Genomic DNA, 27121 nt, shown 5'->3' on the forward strand with positions numbered 1-27121 from the left:
ATATGCCCATAATAAGATGTATCTAGTGCTGATCAGAGAGCACAACATGAAAATGATCTGAAAGTCAAAACAATTGAGACACAAGCTGCGAGTGTCGAAAAACAAACTGAAATTATTCACAAAAAATACTTTTATAAGATCATAAAAAACGTCAACACTATCTTGTTTTTCCTGGACAGCCTCGGTTTGTGTTTACTCATCCGTTCCTCTCTACTTTGCATGAGGCAGCCAGCTGGGCTGTTCCGTGAACGCACCTCCCTCTTCCTGAGTGGCTCTCCTACTTTTTTTTGTCGCGCGCTGAAGGGAGCAGCCTGCTGCCGCTGCGTGACTTTACTCAGCCCCGAGCCTCAGTCCACAGGGTCAGGACCTGAACCGCAGGAGGAGAGTCTGAGACCGGGAGGATTTACAGCAGGTGAGAGGATCGCATCAGACCTCGACTCGTGTGAGAAAGTGGGAAACAAACATCAGCACCGTTTCCCACGGACTAATCTCCCCAAGAGGGCGGGGGCTGGGTGTTTTTTCTCTAAAGGGGTACCACTCGTTTACACACACCCCTCCTCGGCAGCATCCTGAGCAGGTCTTCTGGTCATTTCCACTTTGAAACCAGCAACAGGTTGAGCCGCAGCAGCAGCAGTGTGAAGGCGACACCATGCCGAGCAAAAGCCAGTGTCTGCGCCCGCGGATGTGCACGCTGGAGAAGGGAGACAACGGCTACGGCTTCCACCTCCACGGGGAGAAAGGTAAGACGGGGCAGTTCATCCGGCTGGTGGAGCCCGACAGCCCGGCTGAGACCTCGGGGCTCCGCGCCGGAGACCGGCTGGTGTTCGTGAACGGGGAGGAGGTGGAGAACGAGAGCCACCAGCAGGTCGTGTCCCGGATACGAGCCACTCTGGGCCGGCTGGAGCTCGTGGTGGTGGACCCGGACACGGAGCAGCTGCTGAAGAAACACAACATGAAGTGTCTGCAGGAGTACGTCACCGACGGCGTCCCGCTACCTTTCGACGAGGAAGAGGAGGCGGTGGAGGAGCAGCAGCAGCAGGAGGAGGACGAGGTGGTGGTGGCGGAGGAGGAGGAGGACGTGGAGGTAGACGGGAAGGAAAACCTGGATGTCAAAAAGGACGAGGTGGAGGAAGACGAGGTAGAGGAGGAGGAGGAGGTGGAGGAGAAGCAGGAGACACCGAGGGAGTCCACGCCGGTGCCGGAGAGTAACGGGGAGATCCACGGGCACGTCGAGAAGAAGCTGAGCATCAACTCTGAGAAGGTGAGTGAGGTAGACAAAAGTTTCCGCACTGTGTCACCACTCGTCGTCACCTCTGTGTCCTCCAGCTTTACTTTAATACTGACTTTAAACCCACTGAGGAGAGAAGAGGTGCTCTGTGCACCCACATGCTGCCGGGCTGTGGGCGCGCAGGGTCAGCTGGCTGCACACTCGCTGTGGGTGAGAGGACAAACACCCTGCTTCAAGCCAACAGGGATTTAAAGGAGAAGTTCAACCAAAAAAAGAAAATTCAGTCATCATCTACTCGGCCTCATGCCGATTGGAAAGTCAGGTGAAGTTTCGCAGTCCACAAAACATTTCTGGAGCTTCACAGCAGAACAGCGTCCTCTGAAACAACCGAGGTAGATGGGGACTTGTTTTAAAATGTTAAAAAAAACAACCGTAAACAAACATAAAATGGCTCCATACAGCTCGTCCAGCGCAATCCAAGTCTGAAGAAGCCATAAGATCTGAAATTGATTTGAAAATATGTTATTTACACTCTTTTAAAGCCCAAATCTTCATGCTAGCTGCTAAGCTGAAAGCGTTAGCACACACCCTGTCTGATATAGGTCGACCATGCACCAAGGTTGTAGATAATGTCTTTTTAAATCAGTTTGGTATCTCAGGGCTTCTGGAGACATGGATTGTGCTGGACAAGCTGTATCCAGGTTGTATTTTTCATGTTTTAAAAACAAGTCCCCATCCGTTCAGTTGTTTCTGAGAATGCTGCAACACTGTTTTGTTGTGAAGCTCCAGAAAAAAAGGTTTTGTGGGCTATGAAACCTCACCTGACTTCCCATCAGCAGGTTGGCTGAGTTGATAATGACTGACTTTTAATTTTGTTGGTGAACTTCTCCTTTAAACCATGACCACCCTCTCTGTCTGAACTGATTGTTATGCGTCTCAGTGCCTCAAAGAGCAGCTCAGCCTTCTGTTATTACAGCGACGTGACTTTGTCAAGCAGCAATGACAGGCTGCAGCTCCACACCAAAGCAGGAAAACACTTTGAACCGACATGGTGTTGTGCCTTTGTGTAGTTAAAATCAACCATGACAAATATCTCACATTGCTAAAGCCATCCACAACAAACAATAGGAAATAGCTGGTCTCTTTATATTTTTGTTAATCGCCACAAAATGAGTGAATTTGTTTTCAACCTTTGATCGTTGTCTGTAAAACATTATGGGCACATTCTCTCTCCGCAGTGGCCACTTGTTGCTGTGTCTGCCCTTTTTTTTCTCTTGCCACGCTGTCTGTCTGTGTTTGTGTGTGTGTGTGTGTGTGTGTGTGTGTGTGTGTGTGTGTGTGTGTCTGTATGTGTGTGGCTGTGAACTCAGGGTTCATTAAAAAACACTTGAGGAGACGAGGGTCCCTTCAGTCTGGAACATCTGTGCCCCTCACTGCATCCTGGATGTTTACCCCCGAGGCTGTTTCTGTCCAGCTCTCGTTCTCTTGGCACATTACTGTAGGTGGGACAGAGGTGGGAAGAAGGGCCACAGTGTGCTGAGACAACAGCAGTCATGAACAAGACCCTGTTGTGGTCAAGTCTTTCTCTGTGTCACTCTGTCTAATAGCACGGAAACACGTCCGCAAGTGCATCTAATTTTCTGCCCATGTGACAGGCAGATGGTAGCCAAGCTGGCATCTGTGTGGTCTGATGGAGACAATATTGTTTAATAATGAAACTGTCCCCCAACAAGCTTAAATTAATTATCTTCAGTAAATATAAAGCTACTGTTTGCAGCAGATTATCTTACCTTAGTGTAAAGTATGAAATAAAAACAGTCTGCCATATAATCCCCTGTTAAAACACAATGTATCCCTTTTACACTCAAAGCAGACACAGTATAACATGTTAATTAGTGAACTTTAGAGGTGCTGGTCGGCAGATTTTGTTATGCAGGGGCCTACGAGAGCTAGCTGTTTCCCTGTTTCCAGTCTTTATGCTAAGCTAAGCTAACTGACCAAAGTTCCTTTAAAACCGATTCATATTTCCATCAAAGATTCGCTCAATAGTTGATTGTTGGATCTCAGATCTTTCAGTTGGTAGCTTGGGTCAGATGCCAACACAAAGCATCAGCATTAGACTATCTAGGGATGAGACTCAACAATGTGTTTCTCCAGGAAGTTACATTTCGTTGCTTTAAGTCTACGAAATGCCAAAAAAGGGAGAGCACAACTAAATGTCACATTGTCGATACCGAAGCTCTCCTGAGCAACTCGGTTTTCTATTTAATGGGCTTTGTTGTGATGACATTTGACATGTGTTGCAAAAGCGCGATTACAATTAAGACAAGGGAGGAAATTACGTGAAGGACGATATCAGTTGAGGAACTCTCACTCACTGCTTCCTCACATTGTTTTCCTCAGAACAACAGTGTAATGACGGCGTTCACATATCCAGAGCATGCAGTCAATGTTTCAGGTATTCCAATGGCCCACACTTGTGCACCGCACTTGAGGTAAATGTTGTTTGTCCGAGGAATATACAGCGATTGTTCCCGTGTTTACTCTCGATACTCTCCACAGATGGCTTAATGGAGCTGTGGCGGTACCGTTCACACTGGCACGCAACCCAGAAGGAAGTGGCGTTGTAGAAACAAACAATAGCACTCCTAACAAACTTATTTTCACCACTTGGATTTTTAATTTCAGCTGCCTCACAGAGCTTGACAAATGGAGCAAAAATCCAGCACGAATCATGCATTTCTGTTTCATACAAGAGCACAGTGTGTACAAGTCATGTACAAGTCAAAGTTTCTTGGGGACAGACGACACCGTTAAGTGTGAGAGGGTGTAAATTGGACTCGAGGGATGCAGTTTAGAGTACTCTGTGTCTCTACGGTACAGTCAGAGGCACCTCAGGGTGTGTTTTTCACATCGACTCTTTTAGGAATTCTCTCCCTGCATCCTGTCCGGCATTCCTGTGCCCGGCCAATGACACACACACACACGCACACACACACCCATGTACAGTCTTGGAAGACAGCGTCAGTTCAACAGTCACGCTGACGTCCACACTCCTGACGTCTGGCCCCGTCTTTGAAGGGACACAAAAGAGGGTTCGAGAGAGCGACGCCTTCTCCGGAAACTAAGGGGGGCTCGCTCACGGTTGCCATGGTTACGCTGATGTCGTGTGTGTGTGTGTGTGTGTGTGTTTGTGTGTGTGTGTGCTGTGCATGTGTGAGAATGGAGGTAGGCGAAAGTGAGACAGTGCAGGGGAGGTGTGAAAAAACTGGAACAAGCATTGATGGAGGTCAAAACATGGAGCGTGGCCCGGGAAGAAAATAGGAGCGGCTGTCGTCATCGTGGAACAAAACACACGCACACACACGCACACACACGCACACACACGCACAATAACACATAATCGGTTCCAAAGGTCGTTGTTTTGTTTACCAGGCAGTAAAACTTTTACTAAACCTTTGCTGAGTGCAGTGAAGTGGTAGTGGATGATCTCTCTTTCTCTAACAGCTCATGTTACCAATCTGGATCCATCAACTCATCCAGAAAACAACTTGTTGATACGTGCTGTCTGTCTGTCTGTCTGTCTGTCTGTCTGTCATTTAATTCAGTCAGTTCTTGGAGAGTGAGTCTGCCTTAAAACACCATTTGATTCACTGAAGCCTCATATTGGCTTCAGCTAAATTTTGGAGGTATTTTTTTCATCAAATGAAGACTGGATCTTGTCCTTCATCACATTGGAAACATGTTGGGATCTTTTAATGGACAAACAAAGTTGAAACTATAATGATACTCAGTAGAGCACTTCTCATAGATATCAGCAGCCTTAACACATGGATGAAAACATATCTTCCTTGGTGAGGATAACAAGGTTAACCTGTCCTTTAATTTGTCAATAATTCATATGATTAATTGCTACATTGTTTGGTCTTATATTTTACAGAATATAGCCCGTCACAAGTCCAAAGAGACAGCTTCATATTTATTTTGTTTTACCAGCAGTCCGAGACACAAATCCATTAACGATGATAGAAAACAGAGAAAAGCTGCAAATCCAAGCAGAAAACAGCTGATGTTCAGAATACATCCTTGAAAGATCACAATACATCGGTTATTTAAGTACTGATGAAAAGCAGATGATTTCACTAGCTTTGCAGGTCATTATTTAATAAACATTTTTTAAAATGTGATTGTGTCATCATACTGCTCCGGCTGCTTCTTCAGTGATTCATTCAGACTGAGAGTGAGAGAGAGAGAGAGAGAGAGAGAGAGAGAGAGAGAGAGTGTGTGTGAGGGTGAGAAGTTTTTTTTGGGAGTCTCCCTGAATGGGCGCCGGCTGCTTACATAAACACTAATTACAGGAGAAGAAGAGTGCTTGTGTCAGATGAAATTGACCGAGGATAGATGAGATCTGGTACTCTGGCAAGTGTTTGTAAGAGTGTGTGCGTGACTCTCTGGAGGTGTGTGTGATTCTCCTGTATCTAGATCTCTAGTATCTCTTGTGGCGACTTAGTGTCGATGTGCCTGCTGGTCGTCGCTCCTCTCTAATCTGAGCCTCTAATCTGCGCATTCACATAAAACCTGCTCATTAAAGAGCTTGAAGCCTTCAACCGCTGCTTTCCCCGCACATGCCTTGCTTTTTACATAGAAAGCGCGGTTCCTTAACTGCACGGGACGACGTGTTTTCCCTAAACAAATCATCATCCTCAAGCTGCTGCGTGGGAGGATTCGGTCTATATTTGTATACACTCCGCTGTACGGCCTTCAGTGCACAGCTTGACAAAGGTCTTTGTAATTCGCCTGTCTCCTGAAGCAAAAGCTAATCACGTGTTTTCACATTTCAAACGACAATGAAATATTTAAGTGACCATGTAAAGGAATTATTCAGCCAAGGGTTTCATCACGTCCATGTGACATTCCTATCTATGTACCGTCATGTCTCATTCAGGAGAGAATAACTTGAGTTATCGGTCCACGTTCACCTGACGTAATGCCTTCAGGAATAGCCCATGGATACGATTTTCTGTTAATAGAATGAACGTCAGCTTTCTATGATTATTTGTCGTGCATTAGAGGCAGAAATAGCCACACCCTCAGTAACTATTCGAAGCAGGATGGTCAGGGGTGTGTTTCTGGCTGCCTGCTGCTGTCTATGGGAGTCTTGGCCTGTGCACAGACCCCAGGACGTTTGTGCTCATTTCCTGTCATTGTTGTCGGTGGAAGACTTCCCCCCACCCCGTCGTCTTGATCCTCTTCTCACCCCCCTGGAGTCCAAGCAGCTTGTAGCAGGACAATAATAACTGAAAGGTTAGAGAAACTGTCTCACCGTCACTGTGTCTGAGCAAATACCAGCTAAACAGAAAATATAATGCAGTGATACAGACGCTGGATGAATAGCCAGTCATTCCAGGTGAATCGTTGCTCAAAGTAAACAGCATTTCCAGCAATGTTTGTTGGTTTCATTGTCATTGAAGCTATTGTAACATTGTTCAGGCTCTGTTTGGATAATAGAGTGCTTGTAACGGTGTTTGTCTGACAGGATCAGATGTACTCAGTGATTCATCTGATCGGCCACACACGCTCGCTTGACATTCGCTCACACGGCAGATTTTGAGCATTTATATTTGTTTCGTGTGAGTGTTTTTACATTACTGTGTGTGCTTGTGTTTGTATGTGTGTGTGAGAAAAGTTTGGGAGTCAACCCTTCCCTCTCCTGCTCTTTGTTGGTTGTAGGGCCGTGTGTTCAAGAGGAAACTGCCTTCATGATAAGACGTGGCAGAGATGGTTTATCGTGTTACTACTCCAACATTTATTTGTGCATTTATGAGAATTAATGAACTAGTGCAGTGACACACTGGTTGTATCAGTAACCAGGAATATTAATCCAATGGCAGTATTGGATTTACAAGTAGGGCTGCACTTATAGTAAAGCTCTCATTCAACCGAAAAATCCCTTTTGTTTTCAGTCCTTTCAGGGTCGTATTATCACATCATTGATAATGTGGGCATGGCAGCAGACATAATTCATTTTATTTACTAATAGCAGCTAATACACTCAATAAGTGAGAATCGCAGAACTGTAAAAGAGCCATTAAGATAACAATTAATCCGTACCAAAGGAAACGCAACCACATTCTCATATCTAATGCTGCTCCAGTTACATTCATGTCTTACAAGCCACATGCAGTGGTTAGATTCTCTCTATTAAGTTATCTCTGTGTACGGTTTGTTTTTTAGTAACCACCACCAGACAGGCAGTCTTCACAGTGGCTTTCATTGGAGTAGCTGTTTTTGTGTGTATTATGGGCGGGAATCTCGGAGTAACTCATGATACGATATTATCAACAATCCCAAGATAACCACCAGTATATCACCGGTGTTTTGCAAGACCGTCACGCACTATTCATTCCAATATGTGTTTATCCAGGGAAAACGTAAAAGACTTTAGAAACACACTTGGTATCATCTGAGGAACAGCGTGTACCAATGTAAGTGTTCTCTGGGCCTTTTTAGTAGCAGACAGTGGAGCGATGACAGGAAATAAGGGGAGAGAGAAGGTCTGTAACCAAGACATTATGATTTCATGGTCAGCATCTTAGAGGCCAACAGGACAACCCAGTATTAGCTTTTTTAACTGCTAACCAGAGTTCAGACAGCCTGCACTATTGTTTAAATGTCACATGGTCAAAAACTGGCAAAAAGGCACAAATGTTACATCTTGAGCAAAGAAGGATCCAGTTCTACATCACCACAGAACGTAATATCGCTCTATTGATTATGTCCTTTCAATTTTTATCACTCTCGCTCGCTGACACTTCTCAGTGACGTCAGTCCAAACAACAGCACCACTGTCCCGTCCCCACGGCCCAGGTCAGGGGTGGAACCTGAACCCTGCGTACGCCAGTGTATGTGAGTGGGTGGATGTTGGGGTTGCTGGTGATTGGGTCCCATGGGATACTGGACGGAGACTCTACAATGCCACATTCCAATTCCCTCTCCATTCTGCTGAAGGTTCACCACCCCCGGCTGGACAATGAGCCGGAGGGCCGCGCCCTGCCGAGGTTGGGAGGGAGGGGAAATGACTTGCTGCTCGCCTTGAAATAGACTTACCCACCCCACGCCTCCCACCTCCCTTCCTACCATATGAGACAGAGATGCCATACATCGAGTACGACCAAGACAGAACAAATTAATGTACACTGTTGGTGTTATTTATGTACACTGAATGGTACCAGTGTGGAAATGCCAATCCCAAAATACTTCAGAAATTGTTTAAACAGTTAATAATGCAGTTTGCTTTTTTGCTGTCTGTTATTTGGTAGTGGTATTTTGGCTATGCTCAGTCCGAGGCTCTATAGATTATAATATCGGTCTCACACGTCTGGGTATGTTAGCATGCTACACAATAATAAACTAAGATGGTGCACATTAGAAAACATTATGCCTGCTTTGGATTAGCATGTTAGCTTTGTCGTTGTGCGCACAGTTTTAGACCCTCAGTTCTTGTGTTTATTCATGTCTGCAATATTTTCTCTTGTTATTTTGGCTTTTATTCAATGTCAGCATGATATTTCCATCAGCCTCAGCTGTTGTGCTAAGTGCTTATTAGCAATTAGCACATGTCAGCATGCTAACACATCAAAATAAGATGGTGAACACGGTAAACATACATGTAAACATACGTGCGAGGCATCAACATGTTAACATGTTGGTATTAGCATTTGGCTGCAGACCCTGAACACAAATAACAAACATTCAGTAAATGGCCTGCAGTTACAGTATGTTATTATTTTCTTCAGAAACTCATCATTTTACTTTTTACATGCTCTAGGATAGAGATAAAATATACATTTTTCCATTAACAATAGCCTCAATAAAGCCACACTGCACATTTTGAATAAAGAGCATGACTTTTTCTGGAGCAGTAACTCTCAATCTCTTCACCGTGCTAACGCCTATGGCTTCATCACTGCCCGCCACCTACACGCTCCGCTTCCAGCTGGATACAACAGGCAGCTGAGAGGTCTAAGTAATGAACTACTGGTGTGTATGCAGTGTGAGTGCGACCTCATCGTGTTGTCACTTCTGCTTGAATTTTGAGGCCGAGGCATTGCAGTTTTTTCTCTTTCTCTTTCTTATTGATTTTCTCACATCAGATAGTGCAGTGCCCTGTGTGTTGGCGTGGGAGAAGTGGAAGAGAAACTTGAGGTTGTTTAGCTGATGCTGGTTTCAGGTCTGCAAGGGCGGAGGGTCAGGGACAGGAAGACTGGTTGAGGAGATAAAATCTGTTGACTCTGTGGTTTGTGGTGGACTGAATGCAGTGGTGATTTTTAAATGGTAGACTTAAGAGTGGACAAACTCAAGATGCAGAAGACCCTTTAGTAAAAAGCAGAAGCTGCCAGCTCCATTTTCAAAGAACTTAAAGCGATGGCGAGGCCTTTCTGGTAATCAAGACCACCCCATTTGGTCTTATCAGTGCATGCACCCCTGCTGTGATGACTGACGTTACTTTTCTATTTTCAGGCCTTCCCCCTAGAGAGTCTATTGTAACGGAAACCCTCAGTGGAACCTTTCTTTGGTGTCTTTTGTAGAGCCAGTTTGTCCCATCCTCAAATGGACGAGGGGGGGACAGTAGGGTGCTTTGTTCCCCCCCTCTGCCTGCCTCGCAGCTGGTTCAATGGTCCAGCTTGAAATCCAACACCCCCCTCCTGCCTGAAGGAGTGGTGCGTTCCGAACACTCAAGAGCACAAAACTTGTGCTTCGTGGTTAAAAAGGAACCAGGTTCACATCAAACATTTATTAAGTCTGCCCCCGAGGCCGTCAAAAACTACACATGACAATCACAAGGAGCGGGAGGTCAACGATCTGTCATGTCACTGAGTAACCATGTTGCCTGGCAGTGTGTCACTTTAGTGGTTATTCTTTATGGTGATCAAAGAGGCTGAACTCAGGGGAGAGCTGCCCCTCTCTTATTAGACCGGCGGGGGGGACGAAGAAGGGGAAAGAGAGATGAAAGAGAGGCTGATTTAGAGGACATATCTGCATGAACACATCAGCTGAGTCTGACAGTTTTCATTTGAGTTTACTGGATGTCGTCAGCGGCCGTTTGGTTAGAGGGAGAACAGTGCAAATACGTCAGTCAGGTGTTAATTATAGGAAATTTCAGCATGTGACCTTTTTATGTGAATCAAGAAAAGGGTAGTTGAGTCAGAAAGCCAGAGCTGTGCAAGAATGACACAAGCCTGCAGCAGTAGACGTCCTACACTGAATGTGTGCTGCTTTATTAAGGCCTGCAGTTACACATCAGACCGCTGGCCAAGCATGGGGAAAATATGAAGCAACTGGCAGCCGCTGGCATCTCTCTCACACACACACAGACTGCTCCATCCACGCCAGAGACCGCTCACAGCTACAGTGTCGAAGCGAATCAGCAGGAGAGGCTTAGAGATGCAAACCTGCGGTGGCTGAGTCACGGGGTGGCAGCGGGTGATAAACATGATGGATGGTTACAATGGAGGTAGTTGGCTGCTTTTTAATGCTCTGCGAGATTATTTGGAAGATGATAATCAATCAATTTGGCTTGTCAAACACTCACCTGTGGGTACCTCAAGGTAAAAACAAGGACTCTGTGCTCTTGTGACCTTTAAGCCAGGGAACGTGCACATAAATAATGACATTTAATCATTTTTAACATGGCATGTTTCTCAGAATGGCAAAGCTGGTCTGTCAATCAGTCTACACTGAAATATCTCAGCTACTCTCAGATGGATTAACATGAAATTTGGTACAGACGTTCATGGTCCACAGATGATGAATCTTACAGACTTTGGTGACCCTCTGACTTGACCACCATGAGGTTCACATTTGTGTTTTTGAGTGAAATATCTCAACTGTTGAATGGATTGCTGTGAAATGTGAACACACCACATCCATGTTCCCCTCAGGATGAATTATAATAACTTTGGTTATCCTCTATTTATTATGCACCATTTAATTTGTCCAAACGTTTAGTTTACGACTAAATAATACAAAAGCAATGATATTAGCATCAGATGCATTTTGTGTTTACTGCTAATCAGCAAATGTTAGCATGCTACACACTTAGCTAAGATGGTGCACAATGGGGAAAAAACAATATCTGCTTAACATTAGCCGGTTAGCGTTGCCATTGTCAGCGTGTTAGCATACTGATGTTAGTATGTAGCTCAAAGCCCTGCTGTGCCTAGCGTGACTCAACGGATGTAGACGGTGGGTATAAGCCTGCCTGTTTGCCTACTTCAGGCAGCCAGTGGCATGCAGAATGTTAGCATTTTATAAATTCTCACTGCTATTAGAAACAACCTTGTCAGTTAGAAACCTCCGTGCTGAATATGGCAAGTTACAGTAAGCTGACCTGGTTGCTGACTGTAGGAAGATAGCAGTCATTGCCTCTTTTGCGGGGATTTAGCCATTTTAATGCCAGGGCACCATCACTGCATCCTTGTCTTTGCGTCTCCCAAGTATAATTCTCTATAGCAGAATGATGATGTGTGCAGCCAGACCTTTTTCTAGCACTAATACAGCGCTGTTGAGATAGGTCTGGCTATGCAAGACTACGCTGTGCCGAAGTTCAGCCTCACAGAGCTGCTATTATTGTTCATGTAAAGGTTCATTTTAGTCTTTATTTTATGTTCTTCTTCTATTGACCCTTTAAGTTTTAAGATCTCTTCCACGATAGAAAATGCGTTTTTTGACTGACCATGAAAATGCCTATAACATCTGTGACCTTTGGTTTACTGTTTGTAAAGCTGCAATTTGTGTTTTAAATATTCAGTTACATTCCAGGCAGCAAAGATTTTCCAAAAATGGCTTTTTATGGGGTTCGGGAATTCATCGCTTCACTTTAGACTCAAGAGAGTAAAGACAGAGAGAGGTGTTGCAGTTACAACAGAGGCCTGTAAGTTGAACTTTGCCTCAATATCTTATCTCTTGGCTATCGCAGCTTCCTGAAGAAAACCAGAAACAAGTCTAAAACAGGGTTACATCAACCTCAGGATGTAGAACCTGTAAACTCGTGAAAACACATAGAGAAACAAACTGTGCGCAGCAGATGTAGTGAGATTTGTGAGGCAGCCGAGTGACTCAGAAGTGTGTTTTGAGAATATTAACACGGGGCCTGGTATTGTTTTGGAGCGATTGGTATTCAAAGCAATCACTTATTTTTTTGTTGCCAAAGCCATCTGAAGACTGTGCAGTGGGGACACAAACCACACTCAGACATTAGCGGCCCTGAAAGGGACTTTACAGCCGCAGATGTTAGAGTGGAGCTGGTTCAATAGACATGAGTCTAAGTGCAAACAAATATGTTGCAATTCTACTTTCCAAATGACAGAAAGTGGTTTCTCTTTATGTGGACTGCCCAGTATTACTCAAGTTTGTATCCACCCAAGTCAGTGTTACTGTTTTAGCATTATTAACTGCTGATGTTCAGTTCAAAGAGTTACTGGACTTTATATCAGCCGGGCATCGCAGTACAACTTGTGATACATCATCCAAGAAAACAATGGTATCATGAAACACAGTCTACACGTACTGCAAGACAGTACAATACATCACAATCTGTGTCGCCGAAGAGACAAACAAACCATAAATAGCTATTTAACATTTCAGAGTGCGTCCAGCATTTACTCACGACATTATGAGATAAAACAGTGAGGCTTTTGAACACTCACACAGCAGCACGTACACACACGTGCTGATATAAGAAATGTAAACATCCAATAAATAAGAAAATATCTTCACTTTTTCGTTTTGTGGTCAAATCTGTTGACAGGAGGCGTTATATGTTTATAGAGACTGATGTCTGCATGACTGTGAGTCAGTTGCCATCACAGAGTGTTGTGGTTGTATTGTAATACCTATCGTGAGCTTCTTAATCTTGCACCCGACAAAAAAACCCATATTATAATTGAGAGGCAATGAAAACCAATACTAATTGTTGAAACAAACCCAAATTAACTGAAAATAAACTGAATTGAAAACAACAATCAAATAAAACGAAATAAAGATTGAAATGAATGAAAAATAAAAATGTGTTATTTTTGCCAAGAGTTAGATCAGAAGTTCACTCTCATGTGTGTTCAGCAAACATGAGGCTGTTTAGCTTAGCTCAAGACTGGAAACAGGAGGAAACAGCAGGCTCTGCTCTAAGCTAACAAAACCTGCCTACCAGCATTTCTAAAGCTCAGTAATGAACATGTTACATCTTTTTTATTTATCTGGAAAAGAAAAAAAAGGAAAAATGGGAACCAGTGACCAGTTGCCAGGCAACCAGCAGTTGTACCAGGAAGTCACTGGTTCAGACCAGGAAAGATTACAGCACATTAACCTCATTAAAACATATATACTAGTGTACAATACAAGCGGTTTTCACAAAATGTTGAACGAGTTAATGTAAGATACAGGAACCTGTGATGTGAGAGGTCGGTAGAAATAGTTCTTTCGTGTTTGTGCAACAGTTTGTGTTTCTATCACCATTCCTCCCTTCTCCCCTCTCTCACATCCAGCTTTTTTTACAGGATGTTTCAGGTTAAGACGGGATGAATATTAGTGCTGTGTCATAGCTTATGTTTATGTTCGGGGATCATGACGAGTTGAGTTTCTAATCCATGTCAGATTTGCCTCGTGGTCATGCTAACCAGCGTTTCAAAGAGGCTTGTTGATGCCTGGCTTCTCTTATTAGACGTCAAACACTCTTATTTAATCCCGGCTTTGTAGAGACACTTCATCCTCTACATGCAATCTAATGAAAACCTCCTTTCCCATGATGTCAGGCATGTGTGTTTTTGTGCATATATTTGGTGTGTTTTTGTATATTGATTTCTCTTTCATGTCAGGAAGTTGAGGCAGTGCAGGGGGGAAGCATATTGAGGGAAGATGTGTCAACAGTTCCTGTTCAACACTTCCCTCCTCAAAGGAAAGTTTGTGTCACAGAGACAGTGTGTTCATCTCGAAACACTATTTTTCTGGCCTAAGAGGAACATTTCACACAATAGAAAACTATGTAACTTTGATCTTTAAGTGATACAGAGAGATATTGATAATGAGGAGGGTTCGGAGTATTTGAGTGTCTGGGTGTTTCAGAAGTGCATCAAACTCCTACAAAAACTGTCTTTTCTTACTCCCAAGTGCCCACTAGATCCATTTAAGTAACATATGCCTTTTCATGCTTTTATCTGTAAAAAGACTTAAGGACTACTACACCAGAGATCCTGAGATGGCAGCCATTTGATTGACAGCTCATTTGAGCAGATATGAGCTTCTATGCCCGCCCTAGAGCCTACAACAGCCGATGAGTGATCAGTGAAGACAAGTGACCCTTTCTCCCTTTCTCAGTGTGATTCAGATGATTTGCTTGGCAGTCACAGATACCTTTTTTTCATTATTTAAAGATATTAAAATCCCTAAGTGTAAGTAGGACTTTTACACAGGGTGACAAATATGTCAGGGTTGACTGTCAACATCACACTACATGAGGAAGTCGAGCATTTCCACAGCCCTGCTGCAGGCTTGCAACAGCCAAACTAACTCTGAGGAAGATGACTTAATCTTTCTTTTGTTTTCCTTCCACATATCATGAGCCTGCAGATGCTTTAGGCTCTGGGAAGTCCTCTAAACAAAATAAAGAGTCTGAGAGGAAGTATATAAATGCAGACCTCAGGACAACACTAAGCCTGTCTGAAACAAATATTTAGTTTTCCTCGCTGTATGACACTGGTTTAGGCAAGAGCCTATGAGACAGAGTTATATGATATCAGTTTGTATTTACAGAATTTCCCAAGGATGTCCCAAGCAATGTACAGCAGAAACACAAGCATACTGTACACATTTGACAAGTAGTCATGTCCTCGGTTCCCATCCTGTCCTGCTCGTTCAGCAGATTCCACAGATTTCAGTCCCGCGTGGAGATTCTTCTGCCCTCCACTCCTCTTCGACACAAACCCTCCTCTGTTGTCCCTGCCAGAGCCTCTCTCACCCTCTCTCCCTGCACAGGGATGCCTAACTTCAGCCAGAGCACCCAATCAGTGAGTCAGTTGAGTTGTTGGCCCTCAGTGTTACATCTGCTTCTGGGTGTTCAAAGCACGGATAGTTGAGAGCTTCTATCTGTTATCTAATTCCAGGCTTTCATAGGTGGAGAAGGTCAGTATCGAACACTCAAATGTCCTTTCAGACTGACAGCAGCTAAACGAACCATTTACTCAAAGCAAAGGTAGAAGAGGCAGCTCTTTTCTGTTCAGTCTGTACTTTGAATTGCATCTTTTACATTTAAAGAACTCATAAAAAAGGTTTTATTTGAAGTGTGGGTGTAACACTCGAGAGGATGAAGGACGCGCAATCAGAGATGCCCATTTTTGTGTAATCAGTAACCATTATGATGTAGGGCTGTCATCAGGAGCACATCTGATCAGCAGGATAGATGTTTAGCAGGCACTTGACAGAGACGGACACAAAGACAGCCAATCTGCATCACTGATGAGAACAGACAGCTGCTATGCAGCAGATGTTGTGCAACTGTAATGCCATTACATTTAATCTATTATATCTGCGGAGGTGTGTCACAATGTGTAGTACTTCTCATCGTGTTTTTGTTTAAGATATTTAGACAGTATGGGAAAGGATCTTTGATAACATGACATTTGACATTGACATTTTGGGAAATACGCTCATTCACTTTCATGCTGAGAGTCAGATGAAAAGACTGATACTCCTCTCAGATCCATGCAGTAAATATTAAGTTACAGCCGGCAGCCGATTATCTTCGCTTACCATAAAGACTGGAACTAGTGGGAAACAGCTAGCCTGGCTCTGTCCAAAGGTAAAAATCCTGCCTACCAACATCTTAACCTTACTATTTTGAGCTTTATAGGGGATGGTAGGCATATTTAATTTCCTGTAGAAAGAGCCAGTCTAGCTGTTTCCCCCTGTCATGCTAAACTAAGCTAATCAGCCGCTGGCTGTCTCTTAAAGACAGTAATAACGAACTTCTCATTTAAATCTTGGCAAGATATCAGGAAAGTGTATCTCCCAAAGTGTCAAGCCAGGCTTTGCAAAGCTATCCTTTTTATATAAAATGAAATGTTTCTCCCTTAATATATAAACTGCATGTAAGTGACCATAATTTAAGAATCATTACTTGTCCAAATTAATCCTCCTGCCAGCAAACAGTTCAATCTAAACCGTCTGTCCTGTCCTGTCCTGAAACTGTCCCAAAGTGGTCAAAGATCATCTGGATTGTGAAACAAAAGTGCGGTGTGTGCAATGTACTGGTGCCACATCACATATTTTCTAGGGGGAAAAAAGAAAAACACCACTCACTTTCATTTGGTGCCACCAATGTACAAGTTTACAAAGTGTGTTTTTAAAAATCTCTAAATTATATACTTTCATTCTTTGCTGTTTAATTGGAAATAATTAATCTTCTTCTTAACATGGTCATGCTTGTTATTCCTGGAAGTGGGACCAAAGGTAACTTGTCAGAGGGTCTTGTTTTGCTCCATGAGAGAAAAATATTTAATTCTTGTCAGAGGTGGGGCGTTTGTCCACCTCAGTTATTATAAGTTAATTTGTGTCCACTGATGTTGTGAAGTAGCTTTAATAAATCAGCCTCTCGCCTGCATTTTCTAGAAAGTGAGTCATTCACTCTACTTATTAATAGAGGTTGTTCATTGTCTTCAAGTGTTCAGTTGACAGAGGGCGGGAGCACACAGGGAGTGATGTGGAAGGAGTGTCAGGTCAGACTTGGTCACAGTGACAAAGATTATTCTGACCAGTACTGCCTCTCCTGTAGCTCCCGTATTTCTGACCTCTTTGATGACCAAACCATTAAAGCCCCCTCTGCTAAATAAAGAAACTGCTTCATCCATACTGCGGAAGGGAGGTTCTTAGTTTGAGTTTTTTCCTGGATGACAATACAGCTCTAACTCTTCCTGCCATCCCAGAGCAGGACTGGATGGGACTTGGCAAGGGGGGGAGCGGTCAGAGGTCAACGCCCAGCTTCCATTGTCCTCCTCGGAGCCTGGAGCGGGCAGTGCTCGCGGACCACACCGGAACTGGTCCCTTCCTCCAGCCGGCAAGGCCAGAGTCGAGCCGACTGCCTCCGTCCACCCCCTCCCCAAATTCTCCACGGCAGACCTCCAATCACATGCCTCCAAGACCCTCTTCCTTCCTGGCGAGCAGATTGTAGTCACATGGAGTCAAACAGCAGCTCGTGATTGTCAAAAACAAACTGCACACACACACCCCAGCATGCAGCAGCCACCTGTATGTTCAACCTCGGCTTTATATTCAAGGTTAACGAATCACAGGAGCTCTCCGTAATCTTTGTGCCTCTTGTTCTTCCTGAACACACATCCATGGTGGAGGTACTTTTAAAAGCGTATGTATTAGTCTCTTGTAACATGTCACATACAGTGTATTAACACACTGTATCTGTTTTCTTTCTCCTCTTTCCTCTTCCAGGAGGTGTGCACCGAACAGCGGCCACGTCTCTGCGTGATCCAGCGAGGGTCTAATGGATATGGCTTCAACCTGCACAGCGAGCGGGCACGGCCGGGCCAGTACATCAGAGCTGTGGATGAGGACTCTCCAGCAGAGAGGGCCGGCCTGCTGGCCAAGGACAGGATAGTACAGGTACTTTAATAAGGTCAATGATAGAAGACTGTGAGACCATGCAGGCAGTAACTCAGTAATAATAAGAGGGATATTCGGGAACATTATTATTATTCCAGTAAGATGATTTTACTGTGTTGAAACTCCTTGAACAGGCTGCCAGAGTTTGGTGTTATGTAAGAGGCATTAATGTACAGTAAGTCCTTGGCAGTTTAAAGGAAATGTACTTTTCAATTCATCTTTATGAGGAGGAACTGATTAGAGTCATTAGAGTTACACAAAAATACACATCCAAATAGTGTATCTTGATTAGTCTGCCGTACTTCCGCTCCAAGCAGCCTACAGGGATTTTTTTATTTGGACAGAAATAGAGAAGAATGGTGTGTTGCATAATCAGGCTTCACCTATTAGGTATGAGGAAGGAAGCCTGTTTACTTCCACTGAGAAAAAAAGTGATTTTTCTTGGTAGTTCTCAATATCAGGTCTTAAAATATGAAGTAAGACATTTTATATTGTATCAGGATAGAATATAAAAGTAACAAATTAACAGTTTGAGGGACTGGTTACATGAAAAAAAGATATTTTTAAACAGAAAAGCTGATACTTCTTACTTCTACTCCATTACATCAAAGGGAAATATTCACTTGTTACTCCACTACAATTATTTTACAGCTTTAGTTACTAGTTACTTTACAAATCAGGATTATTGCACACTAAACATCTGGAAATGTAAAAGTACAGCTGAAATGATAAGTTGATGAATCCATGTATAGAAAATTAAGACTGACAGACTATTTAGATAATCGTTTGGGTCATTTTCAATGTAATGTAAAAACATTTCAGTAACACAGTTGTGAAGATTTGCTGCCTCTCCTTTTAATTATTCTAACATTTTCAAATCATTTGTAATCATTTTGAGGTCTGGACTCTTAGTTGGCCAAACATACGTTGTGAAGGTGTCACTTTGACACCTTATGACAGCGCAAAGAAGTGTAGCAGTGTGCCAAACAAGGCAGAGAAGAAGAGGGCTGCAAGCTAGAGAACGTGGATGTAAACAATTCAGGATTTAAAAATTGGGTCTTAGAAGGCATATAACACGATTTTTAGACCTCAAAGATACACACAATGCATCTTGGTGAGAAACATGTTGGTTTACAAGAAAAATGCTTCCTTTACTACTGCAGAAATATAATCTGACCGATCCACATCCACTAAAAATGATTCAGTCCACCAGGTCTTCTGAATACTGCACTCTGTCAGCCCTTTTCCCAAAGTTAACTGTGTGTTCAGAGGAATGTGAAGTGAACTAACAGCCGCTGTGTGGGGTCTTAAATCCCTCCAGACGACTCTGATGTAACTGTCACTGTTAGCAGCCTCACACTGCAATAATCAGCTTCTTAACTGGTCAGGGGTCTGCTCTGCCTCCCTTCCTTTGTGAGACACGTGTATACAAAAAAATCTGATTTTCCAACATGTGTTACTATAATTCCCACATCACATAACTGCGGCTACAATGTAGGATTGTCACAATAAACTGTGTGTCATACAAATCTTCAGAAAAGTGTGGCAATAAAATGTTAGATAAAATCTGTTATGCTCCACAAAATGTGATTGCAATATATCCTAATGTATGAAAGACAGCGCTGTCACTGTATTTTTACCACACACCACATGTCCGCTTTTTATTTACAACCTGCCACACTTCCACTCATTATCAAGCCAGCAGAAGCAGAAGCATCTAACAATACACGACTGTGACTCATTCAGTGTAGTACATTTTTTTAAAAACACATTTAACAAATCAGAGCAGCGGCATGTCCATTGATGTGGACAGTCATGCGCGCCTCCCTAAGAAATAGAAAGAACTAAAGTGAAAAAGAAGAAAGAGGACGGAGGGATTAAAAGTACCATGGAGTTTGAGGTCTCTGAGAGTCTAGCGAGGGGTTTCCAGTCCCCCAGAGGGCCCCAGACAGCCACACCACCCACTGAGGAGCGGGCTTTGTGGGGAGTGGACAGCCATTGTTACCGCTGTTACTGGCCAAGCAGCTATTGTCCAGCTTCCTCTGTGGGACTGGCTTAGACATGCAGGTCCACCCTATGACCTAAACACACGCACACACACACCCTTCGAGACATTTCTAACATGCTTTCCCATGGTGATTTTATCCCAGAACCCTCAGCTGGTGTGGGAGGGAGCCACCTGACATGTTGAGTTACTGTATACCAGAGAGTACAGCTGTCACACAGTCGCGTACCACGAAACATGTAAACATGATGGAACACAAGTTGATTTAAAGGACAAACTAAACCAAAGAAAATCATAATTCTTAGGGCAGCAGGGCTGGTCAGCACGTTGCAACAATTGTTTTGTAAGTTAGAGGTTGAAAGAGTGTGTATGTGTGTGCGTATGTGCGTTTGTGTGAGGACACACAGGATTTCCTGCCCTGGGAGCCTCTGGCAGACAGAGTGATAATATTGGCAAAGAAATCCTGACTGTTTGTTCATGTCTGTGCAGGAACAAAGACAAAAAAAGGAAGAATAGTAATTTTTCTTTTTTTTTTTGAAGGATTTCCGGTTTTAATAAAATGTGTTTTCTCCTCAGGTGAACGGTGTGTCAGTGGAAGGGAAGACACACTCAGAAGTAGTGGCGGCCATTAAAGTCGGAGGGAGCGTGGCTCGTCTGCTGGTGGTGGACACCGACACAGACGCCTTCTTCAAGAGGTGCCGAGTGACCCCCACCTCAGAGCACCTCACCGGTGAGAGGATCATTGTTTGAGATGTTGTAGATAATAGATCCGTCTCCTCCTGTCTTCCTCTCGATCCCACCAAATTAAAAGTCTGTCACACAGTTTCTTTCCCTTCCTCCTCCTTTAAATCTTTCTATCTCTCTTTGACTCTTTCTATCCTGCATGGCTCTTTAACTTTTCTTTCTCCCTCTGCCAAGAAATGCAGACAGAGACGCTGAGACACTTCCTGCCCTCCACTTCATGTTGATGCCCTGAGTAGAAAGTTAATCTTTAGACATAAATAGATCAGATCAGACAGATTGGAGTCAGACTCAGGCACATTGTTGTTTGTAAAGAGGGAAGGCTGCAATGCAGATTTCTCTCTCTCACACAAAAGTCGTCTTTTATTTTATTTTTGTTTTTTATTGATGCAAAAGCAGAACATTAGTGTCTACAGATACAGCAATGACTGAAATGGGGACAAAGAAGGCAAGGACAGAAAAAAGATTAAAGAATGAATTGAAAACAAAACAAAAACACGAGTGACGTCCAAAACAAGGATGAAGTAGTCATTATTAAAAAAGAAAAGGGATTCAGCGCCTTGCTCAAAGGCACTTTGAGTTGACATAGATCCCGGTGTACCTACCACAGCCTCCAGGTGGAGCTCTAGTACAGTCTGTGATTTGGTGTCTGTTTTTGAAGGCCATCCATCTGTCCACAGCCAAAGATCCTCTGGCAGGTGCTATGTGTCCTTGCCTGGCCAAATGTCTGTTTTCTTTCCCCTTTTTTTAATATATTTTATTATTCGGAAATGTTGACAGGGAAAAAGTACAGTGAGCATGGTACTTGATTAAATAGTCCATGTATTTTTTTTCTAGATCATCCAGCACATCACCCACCATTTTCAGAAATTGATCTCTCTCTTTAAGTTAGATCTGCTAGTAAGCACATTGCGGTTTCATAATCTCCTGGACTCTTAAAGATTCAGTGTTTCAGTCCAGGATGATAAAATAATAAAGCCCTGCAGGAGAGAGATTCCAGTCAGGTGTTTCCCAGGTAACTGCCTGCACTTCACATGCTGCCCACTCAGAGGACACCTGCCTACACTGACTCTTAACTTCAACACACTCACACACAGCCTCTCTCTGAGCTGGCCAGCAGCTTTGTTTGGTTTCCAAGGCGCTCGTTCCAAGTGGCCTCTCAGGCTGGAGCTGGAACTGTGTTTGGACTTGGAGAGGCTCCTTTCAGAGTCACAGACACACAGACACACACACACACACACACACACATATACACACACAGCAAAGACCCGAGGAAGACGTGAATCTCAGATTAACTCTGACGGAGCAGCTGCTATCACCTCGAATAATAATCATTAGGTTAGAAACATTTTTGGGCTGTGTGGAGGATCAGAGGGATGGAAGGTAAGGGACGTGTCGGACCTCTGGGATGATGTCTGTCTGCAGGTGCAACCTCTAGAAAAATTATGTTAAAACATGGCTGCACGGGAACGTCAATGCATTTCTGAGACAACATGTTCCACCACAGCTATCTGACATGTGGAGGGATTAATTTGAGGAGGAGGAGGGGAGGTATGGAGGACCAGGAAGAGCACCATCTCATAGAAGATGAACCATGTGTGAATAATAGATGATCAGCTCATACCAGTGCCATGTAATAGAGTAGGTGTTGGCGGCATGAAAGGTGAGCTGCAGAAAGACTCTTGATCTAGCAGAGTGGAGCTTCCTGCTCTGATGGTGCAGGACTAAAGGACTTAATTGGTCTTGACAGACAGAGAAAGACAGAAAGAGTTGTATTTTTGGACTCTAATGGCCGATTCTTGTGTTATTCTCATGCTTATAGGTCCACTGCCTGAGCCTGTCATGAATGGAGGGATGGAGGAGAAGGTAAGATTCACCAGCAGCATAAATATCACTGAGGCAAACACAGGATGACACTTGAAAGAGTGTAGAGCCATCATTTGGTGTGGAAATCAGCTTTAGAGCAAAGCCAAAAGTAGGATTTGAACTTTGAAGTGCGTGAAGAGCTGTCGGTCTCCCACAGCGGCAACTTCCCTCCTCACCGATGGAGCCTCTCCTTCCTGGCAGAGAGGAAGATAACAATAGTTCAGCCTTCTGCTTTGAATACTCTGTAGCTCCTCGTGAGGCAGTCCGGCAGGCCAAGGTCGTACAGCGTACAAGTCACACGCAGCTTTTTCTCTCTCAGGTGTGGTTTGCCACATCAGAGAATTGAGGCGCTGGTGAAGTGAGTTATTAATCACAGAGACGTGTACTGAGCCGACTTTCCTGCGATTGTCTAAATGTTCTGGTGTTCATTGTATGGTGCTGTGTGGAAAACCACACCCAGCTAAAACTCCATTAGCTTTGAGTTATTTGAAAGTGAACAAGGACAGATTGTGTATACAAAATAGAAATCATCCAAGAGATAAAGTTCATAGTGTATTATATGATGGGTATATATCTTGTTTGTTAATCCGTAAACAAACGTGTGTTCAGACATAACATAAAGTAAATCTTAGAGGCGATTCAACTGCGCACAAAGTCGACACAAAGATGCAATTAGAGACAAATTTGTCTGGACTGGAGGGAAATAACAGAAAGGAACAGTATCTGCTGAGTTCTGAGTTTATTTAGAGGCTGAGCTGAAAATAAACACTCAGAAAAGCTTCCAGGGACACCGTCTATGTGTCCTTTTCTAGCTAGCTAGTATAATGTAACGGCTAACATTTGTACAGCTGGTACATTGGCTGTCTGAGTTGAATAAATATGAACGGTCAGCAGCAGTCAAATTCAGCGAATTACACAAGATGAAAATTTGTTTGACTTTCTATCTGAACACACCTTAAAAATTACAAATAATCATTTAACAGGGGGTTATGTGCCAGACTCTAGTTGCCAGGCAACCGGCAGAGACTCCAGGAAGTTACGGCTCTCAGCCAAGAAATAGTCCAGCACATAATGACCCCATGAAACGCTGAAAAGCTGGTTTTACACTTCACATTTTTTGCAGATAACACAAATAACGTATAACAAGTTAATTAGTGATCTTTAAAGGCGCAGGTAGGCAGATTTTGTTACCTTTGGATTGAGCTAGGCTCACTGAAACCTTGTCTGTGCTAAGCTAAGCTAAACAGCTGCTGGCTGTAGCTTTATATTCACAGTCCAGAAGTGAGAGTGGTACCAGTCATCTTACATAACTCTCAGCAAGACATCAAAATGTCTAAATATCCCTTTAACACAGCTTCTTCTGACTGAGAATAATCAAACTTTGAACTGCACTGTATATTCCAACAAAAACACAAACTGTATGTGGTGTGTGTGCTTTTCTAACCTCTCCTTGGTTGTTAGTGGCATCACAGGAATGCTTTTTGAGGTTCTCTCAGGTTACCAGAGTGTCTAGTTCCCAGGTGAACACACTAGACTTTAATGTAAATCAGTGATAATAAGATCGCGATAACTCCAGACTTGTATGAAGACACCAGAACACAATCTAAAAGAAACCACTGTGCTGACCGTGGCTGCCTTCCTCTTGGGCGTTTAGCCAAACATGCAAAGAAAAGCTTGACCCGGGCTTCCCGTTACTCAGGGACCGGAGCAGTAAAGTTACATGTTCCTCGTATTGTTGCGTAACAGACGCTTGTTAAAAGGTTGGAGAGCTGTGAGGGAGGGTGGTGCGAGAGGTCAGGGAGAAGTCGTCTTTAACGGCCAGTGGTTTGGAGTGGGTTAAAAGTCCTTGAACATGAGTAGGTTTAACTGGCTTATGTTCAGTGGGCTGGAGACTTTAATACTGATACTTGAAATCCCTCGTCCTGTAACCTTTTCAGCACATTCAAACTGCTACATGAAAACTCAGAAAGAAATGTTGAATGATTCAACCAAGAAGAGACACGGGAAGAGTTTCTCAAAACAAATTCTTCTCCCTGCCCACAGATGTACTAAATACCTCTTTTTGGTGATTCCCAGATCAATAAATTAGCATCAGGCATGTTTGACAGTAAAATTGCCAAGAAAGAAAAATCATAACTCACCATTATTTGGTCTTACGTTGTACTTGGGAATTGTCTTTTTTACTTATGCTTCACAATATTTTTCTTTTCTTGAACTAGTTGGCATGTTTGAAATGTCAGATTTCTACTGTGCTCAATAGATAACCAACTCAAATGCAAGGCTGCCCCCCTGTGGTGTGGTCCGGTACCGCACCAAGGCTGGAAAAAAGAATAATCAATCTCACTTGTTGAAATGTGACTCCCTCGCAGCTCAGTCTTCATGGCAAAATGTTCATGAAGTTGTTTGTGTATTTGATGGTTTTTCTGTTTCTATAAAGAAGTGACGCTGATGAGCGTTTGTGTTTCCAGGTGAACGGTAGAGGGGCCAAAGAGGCGGAGAGGGACTCAAAGCTGTCAGTCAGTCCGTCTCCATCCAACGCCTCGTCCAACGCCTCGCTCACAACCCCGCCTACAAACACCCCACCTGAGGTACATCACAGGAAATACTCTGAAGCACAAATAAAACATGTAGCATTGAAAAAAAATGACTGCTCCTTTGTATGATATAATGTCGACCACAAGGCCCTCATCCAAACAACGTGATGTGCAGCACATTCTTCATGAAATATGTTGACAATCTGCGCCTTTTCTGTTTTTATTGTTCAGGGTTTGATGTCTGAAGCCTTCCCAGCGCTCAACCTGTCCCTGCAGCAGGTCAAAGAGCTCGCCCACCAGAAACGCTCCAACAAGAGAGCCCCGCCAATGGACTGGACCAAGAAGAATGAACTCTTCAGCAACCTATAGGCCTCTCAGATCACCTCGCACACACACACTCACACACAGATTTTGTAGTGATTCTTAAAGAGAGACATCCGAAAGACATTTCTTATCGTCATGACACTAAAAATAGCTTTTAACTATTGGCCGCCGACAAATCAAAGCTGTTCTGTAAAATATAGTATTCTTCTTATTAGTACTCTTCATGTTATTATAATCCAGATATTATACTGTTCATGTATAATGTGCTACTAACAAGAACAATTCATATGCCAATGAAGGAGAACTGGACCATTTTGAGAATGTGTTTGTGCGTATGTATCCACCATTTTACTTTGTGTGTGTGTTTGTGTGTGGACCCTGACAGTCCCTGCTGGCAGGAGTCTGATGCCTGTGGAAACGCCTTTAACGAAGCACTCCTCCGTCTATCTTTTAAAGGTTTATACTAACATTTAAAATGTTAAAAGTTGTCTTTTGTTAGAAAGACAAAGGGACCAGTCACGTTAAACCAGCCTGACAATCAGTTCATCATTTATTTTTTAGTTTGTAGGGATCCTGACACAAGACTGAGTTCAGTTTACTTTCAGGTCATTTATTTCATGATTGTTTTTACTTTTGAAGATGACAGATGTTAGTACAGAAGGTGAGAACGGCCATGCTTGCAATTGTTTTCTTTTAATGCCATTATCTCAAGATCATACGTTCATTTTTTCATTATCTTGAGAAAACGAGCTTCGTTATCTAGAGATAAGGAGACAATCAACCTGTTACCACAAAAGGTTTCCTCGTATTACCTAAAATGTTTATCAGAGCTCAGCGGTGCGGTGCCAGCACTCTCTGGTAGTTTATTTTCCAGTTCCCCTATGCCAACTTGAGTCTGCTGGATAGTAACACATCTGCTTTAAGTTGACATTCTCACAACAAAGAGTTTATAAAAAGTGGTTTGCTTATGGATCTCATTAAGTTGAGTGATTAATGATCTTGTTATCCGGCGAAATCGGCCTTTGACAAGAAAAATGTACTGTTATCCCGAGAAAATGAGCTTAGTTATTTGACATAATGAAATGTTTAAATTGTGTTTCCAAGATAACGGCATTAAAAAATGTCAACGTGGCAGTTTCTCTGCTTCCGTACGTCAGAGCTTGTTGTGATATTTTCAGATAAGGCATTGCTTTCCTCATAAAATTATTTCTAACGTGAATCCCTTTTTTGAAATACTGGCTTTATACTGGAAAGAACTGTGTTAAAGTGGGTTCTCTTATAATGTATGTATATATATATATTTCATATTTCATGTATATTTTTACATTTCCGACACAAATTCAAACTCTCCGACATGAAAGAGTTCATTTTACTCACGTGTATCCAAACTTTGTCTGAATACATGACATCATCTTTTATTGAATGTGAACTAGTTTATTATGAGTAACTTATACTGTCCTCACTTTGCCATCACGTCCACTGAATGGCTCTTCAGTTCGCAATTTAAGGATATGGGATATTTTTATTGCTCTGTGACATTTTTACACATTTCTATCAATGTCTTAAAAAAATATGTAACTTTGAGATGATGTATTTCTTAAAGAACGTCTGCGCTTCACTAGGGTTTATGCATTTGTCCAGTATTGACAATAGTGATGATATTTCAAAATGAATGATGATGAATTATATGAAGAGTTTTTTTGTAGCCTGTGTAAGCAGTAATTTCTATACTGTAATAAATCTGTCATCACAACATTA

At 43.0% G+C, this 27121-nt stretch overlaps 1 protein-coding gene across 1 annotated transcript; it reads left to right on the forward strand.

The window, feature by feature from the left end:
• Positions 1-326: 326 nt before the first annotated feature.
• LOC141019093 (Na(+)/H(+) exchange regulatory cofactor NHE-RF1-like) lies at positions 327-27121 on the forward strand. Its single transcript, XM_073493894.1, has 6 exons — positions 327-1261; positions 17723-17893; positions 20475-20628; positions 22462-22505; positions 24974-25093; positions 25271-27121. The coding sequence occupies exons 1-6, from the start codon at positions 650-652 to the stop codon at positions 25406-25408; spliced, it is 1239 nt and encodes a 412-aa protein (XP_073349995.1). The 5' UTR covers positions 327-649; the 3' UTR covers positions 25409-27121.

The sequence above is a fragment of the Pagrus major genome, chromosome 23 (assembly GCF_040436345.1).
Source record: "Pagrus major chromosome 23, Pma_NU_1.0".
Taxonomy (NCBI): domain Eukaryota; kingdom Metazoa; phylum Chordata; class Actinopteri; order Spariformes; family Sparidae; genus Pagrus; species Pagrus major.